Here is a 5,000-nt window from a genome sequence, read left to right on the forward strand (position 1 = left end):
TACTTGACTGATTTTGCTTCCTTGGATGCTATTCATGACCAAGGACTATTTCCGTTCCTATCATTAAATAATTTTGTAAGTGTACAAACATTCTAGATAAAAGAATAGACAAAGGGATGAAAATGAATTAGATATGCATTAAAAGATCCCTCTTTAACAATATATTTCTCTCAAAAAAGTTACATGTAAATATATTGGACTATAGCCCTAATAAAAAAAAAATTCTTTCCCACTAGAGCTTGAGTATCAACTGTCTTTGACTTTGTTCTTAACAACTTGTGATACAATGAAACAATATCCTTCTTAACCATCAAATAAAATATTAACCTTTATCTCACTTTCCTCCAGTAAGTGCCACATTGAAGTTTTCTTTAAAATGTGATTTTTCGCCTTCAAAATACATTGTAATAGTCGCAAACTGTTATTAAAGAATGCAAACCAACAAAGTAAACTTAAATCAAGTAACTTTCTGTTACCCTTTAAGTTGTTGACAAACAAAAAATAATAATTAAAATTCTAATATGCTTGTTTCATAAAATTACTACTTTTTTTGAGTTACAGACTGCCTGCAAACCAAATACAGTGTAGGCCATTTTCAAAATATCAAATATTCAGCTTGATAGTGAGGCAGTGAGGACAAAAACAATAGAAACATGTTGGAATGAATGTGAACAATATTTACATATCAACCACTTTCCTTTGTCTTTGTCCTCACTGCCTCAATATCAAGCTGAATTTTAATATATCGAAAAAAACCTATTTACCTTGTGACATTCTTGGGCAGTAGTTTTTTTTCACATTTTTCAATAAAATGGTTTCTACATGTATAAGAGTTAAAAGTAATAATAATTAGTAGTATACCATTAGTCATTAGAATTTACCAATCATCATTGGTAATTATTTACAGTGACTTTGGTTGCTACTCTTCAGGTGGAACATTCTGTTATTAACACATTCACCCCTGAAGTAGCCCCCTCTGACAAGTAAAACTGGCTGTCCTTAATAGACTGAGGATGCTTTCAATTTGACAAAACTGACTGGTCAGACCAGGCATTTGGAAGGACTACAACGCAAGGCTGCTGCCTAATGGGCGCCTTACTTGTGAGCGCGCGTGACCAAATTTCTGAACGAGTAGCCCGAATGGGCGCCTAGCTTATCACAAGATGATTCATCCTCACTTTTAATTAATTAATTCTTGGCTCTTTTAAAAATGACCCACGCTACTAACTTTTAATGTTGGAAGTCTGAAGGGCTCCGAAAAAAAATTCTTAAGCAGCAGCCTTGCAACCCCTTCAAATTTAACACACTTTAAAGATGATAGTTAGATACTCCTTCAGAAGACTGCAAGGGATTATCATGCAACTGTTCCTTCAAATTAAAAAGCAAATTACAAAGCAAGAATGACCCCAAAGAAGGCACTCGGTATTGTTTCTTTGAACTATTAACCCATTGAGCTCTCAGACGCTTCATGATTCCCCCAGTTGACAAGTAAAACCGTCTGGTGTTGGACAGAGTATCAATCCCAGGAGTCAATGGTTTCATGGAGGGAACTGATTATTTAAATGAAGGTTATCCCAGCACAACACATACTTTTAAAGTCTCTACAAGACTTGCAGCCAGAAGCAAAAAACCAACAGGAACATCTTAACTGCACTCACCACCCTCCCAAGCAAACTTTTTATGGCTTCTTATTCAATGTTTTATCATGCAATAACCCTGACAGACACAAAGGACTACAGGGAAGAGAAATTTGTGAACGTCTTACTGTCTTTGTGTATGTTTCTATCATGATAGATCTATGAGTCACACATGTATAACCTCTCTATCTGTCGCTATTTGTTAAAACTTCTACTTTTCTATCTTGTATTTTCCTGGGTAGGCAATGAACAAGTTCACTGCAAAATAACAATTTTATGTTTCTATGTTTTTTCTCTCTTTTTCACTTCAGTACATTCTTTTGGTGATTCTCTCTTGCATGTGGCTAAAACGTAGCTATATAATTTTTAAGCTTTGACGGTAATGGTAGCATTCCAAGTTCTTCTTGTGATGGCACAGATTTTCGAATGTTCTCACAGCATAAGTCAACAAGAGAGGGTACTGAAAAGAAAAGAAAACAATACATTCATTATTTCTGGCTATATTCATTATTTTTCAGCAATCATTGCATAACAGGGATACATCATGCTTAGTCAGCATAATAAAGACAGACAGGTAATAAAAATGTCTGTCAAGAAGAAATATCGTTTTAGATCATTTGCAGTGACAACAAGTTCACACGTTAAGAATAAAAAAAGTTGTTTTTAACTGAGAGAATAAAAGCTTAATTCAAAGGTGGTGCCCATTTTGAAACACAAGGTTTCTAGATCACCTAAAAATATCTTCCCCTAAATAGTCCTTTGTAGTTCAGTAAATGTAGGGTATTGTTGGACTAAGTGCAATACTTTCTTCTGGTGTAGTGTTGTAGGTTTTCTGTGTGGCATGTCTAGTACAGTCTCAATGTGGTGTTTTTAAGTGCATAGCATATTGTCCAGTATCCACAATACCATAATACTCCTTGCTTTTCCCTCCAAAGCTTTGCATAAGCATTGCTTTTGCTTTCTTTTGGAACTTACATCTACAATGGTCCCAAGAGAAACTGGCAACACTGCTTATGCAAAATTTTGGAGGGACAGACAAAGAGTACTATGGTATTTTTTATACTAATGAATGAAGGGAGTAGGTTCTAAAGAAGCTGTGGTGCTGTGTCAGTGGGGAAGTAGTATGGAAAATTTTGGTTTTATCAACAGAGTTGATAATGTAAATTGGCCACCATAGAGAGATTCTAAAAGCTGACATTTCGAGCGAGAGCCCTTCGTCAGAGCGAATCCATTGGATTTGCTCTGACGAAGGGCTCTCAGAGACCTCACCAAGCTTATCTCAGACTCTACATTGTGTTTCAATGAAATGAGATGAATGTATACTTGAAGTGTGAATTATAGATAAACGAAAGAAGTGATCATCAAACTTAGCTGGACAATTGAAGCAATTGTTGCTTTTTTTAGACACGTGAAAAATTCAGGTTGCTCCTGAAAAACAATTATTATTATTGTTTTTCAGGAGCCACCTGAAATGCTTAAATCGTCCAGCGAAGTGCGAAGATCACTTCTCTTGATATTTTAAGGAGAAAAAAAGTTGAATAGTAGAAGTTGTAGTATTTACATATAAATGACGTGAAACTGCATTTGGAGCCCAACACTGAGTGCAAGGTTATGACTGTAGCAGTCCAATTTGCTTACATTTCATTGCAAGATTGAGCAATTTGAAATCACTTTAGCCCGGACAAACAAATACGTTCAAGTTTTCAGTAATACTCAGTAGCTTTTGCTACATGACAACAATTTTTCCGGTTGATCTAGTTTCGAACGCTTCTTGCGTAATTCGGTAAAAAACACTTAGAATAAAGGGCATACAGCGCGGAAACAAGCACGGTGACCCCATCTTTTCAATGCATTTTTTCAATGTCCTGTGTATGAGTATCAATTGTGCCAAGTTTGAAAAAAAATCTGGATAGTACGTCATTTTCAAGGGAATTACCTTAAGTGGGATATTTCGTTCGGATCCACCGAACTTCGTCAGCCACAATGCAAATTTGAATGTTAAGAAGGGTTATATAATGGTCCCGAGGGAGCTAAGATGGTGTCGATTTAATTAAGGAACATCTTTCTAGGAATTCGTCAGCTGTTCATGAACATTGCCAGCTCACGGGTCATTCTGTGGATTCCAGCAAAACAAAAGTTCTTGCCACGGAGAATAACACACAGGGAGACAGTTGATATATGATTACGTAAGCCGTCTTTGAACAGAGACAATGGCTTCGAAATAGCCTCCATCTATGAAACCATCTTAGCTCTCTCGAGACCATTATGTAACCCTTCTTAACATTCAATTTTGCATTGTGGCTGACGAAGTTCGGTGGATCCGAACGAAACATCCCACTTTTAAGTTTTTAATTGCGCTCTGAGTACCGCAATGTTTTACAGATCAGATTTAAGCGATTCATACCTCCACATTGAATGATCTGCACTTTTTTTGTTGTTCCATAAACGTCAACTGCAACATACAGATCCTTGTCGACTGGAACATCAAGAGCACAGGGCCCAAACTTCATCCCGTTCACATAAAAGTATAACTCTCCTGTGATGCTAACTTTGACACCAATACGTGACCCAACGTCAGTAGGCTTGAGTTCCGTTTCGCGAGCTTTCCTGCCGCAAAATATTGGGTTAGTATCCTTGTCTCCAGCTTCTTGGCGTTGAAAATTGTGGCTTCCGAAGTCCCTCAGCTGTTCATCTCCTAGGGGTTTCTGCATGGTGGATTTGATCGCAAATACCCATGTTCGTCCCATCTGAGCCATATCTGGAAGAAGATACGGAGGAACGCTTTTAATATTCTGCGGATTGTGAGTTGTTATACCGCACCGAACATGGCCGGACCAGTCTTTTTCTTGCTCTTCTATCTCAAAAAGAAATGTCTCCCCAAATATTAATGGGCGATGGCTGAATACGACTGCATTAGCGAAGCTCTTAACTCTCTTAGCAGCTGTTTTGCAAGGTGACAACACAACGTGTGTTCCATGTCTTTCATGAAAACGCATCATTTTTCAGGGAGATCACCGTTCCAACCAAACACGTTTTATCAAGAAGCTAGTGAAGTCTCGATTACTAGAAAGGTACATTTTAACCAATTTTCATCAATCCGAAGTAAAGAAATTACCGTGAAAAAACTAAGTTTATTGTTTGATTCGATTGATTCTAAATTTACGCAGCCACCATAGGTGACGTCCGCTGAAAGGGCACTAAATATCGCGGGCATCACTCAAAAATCCAACGGCCAATGCGTCTTTATCAGAAAGTCCTTTTAATATTAAAACGCAGCGATTTTTTTAGGATTTTTCAACCAAATTAAGAGCAAAAAAACAATTGTATTTGCTGGCGAGCCTTAGCGAGGCAGCATACTATTCT

General features: G+C 37.3%; 2 protein-coding genes and 1 long non-coding RNA gene across 3 annotated transcripts in view; 2 read left to right on the forward strand and 1 right to left on the reverse strand.

The window, feature by feature from the left end:
- LOC138018932 (nucleoporin SEH1-like) overlaps positions 1-446 on the forward strand; it is a 17,267-nt gene extending 16,821 nt beyond the window's left edge. The window contains exon 13 of the mRNA XM_068865607.1: positions 1-446. This exon is cut by the window's left edge and continues 1,003 nt beyond it. The gene's annotated coding sequence lies outside the window, so the exon portion shown is untranslated.
- Positions 447-502: 56 nt separating this feature from the next.
- On the forward strand, positions 503-797 carry LOC138018934 (uncharacterized). The gene is made up of 2 exons (XR_011126081.1): positions 503-630; positions 731-797. It is a non-coding gene; the product is annotated as an uncharacterized lncRNA (long non-coding RNA).
- Positions 798-1,662: 865 nt separating this feature from the next.
- Positions 1,663-4,786, reverse strand: LOC138018933 (neuralized-like protein 2). The gene is made up of 2 exons (XM_068865608.1): positions 4,042-4,786; positions 1,663-2,097 (listed from the first exon to the last, which is right to left on the reverse strand). Exons 1-2 carry the CDS (start codon positions 4,634-4,636, stop codon positions 1,982-1,984), a joined length of 711 nt encoding a protein of 236 aa, XP_068721709.1. The 5' UTR covers positions 4,637-4,786; the 3' UTR covers positions 1,663-1,981.
- Between the last annotated feature and the right edge of the window lie 214 nt (positions 4,787-5,000).

The sequence above is a fragment of the Montipora capricornis genome, chromosome 10 (genome assembly GCF_036669925.1).
Source record: "Montipora capricornis isolate CH-2021 chromosome 10, ASM3666992v2, whole genome shotgun sequence".
Lineage (NCBI taxonomy): Eukaryota > Metazoa > Cnidaria > Anthozoa > Scleractinia > Acroporidae > Montipora > Montipora capricornis.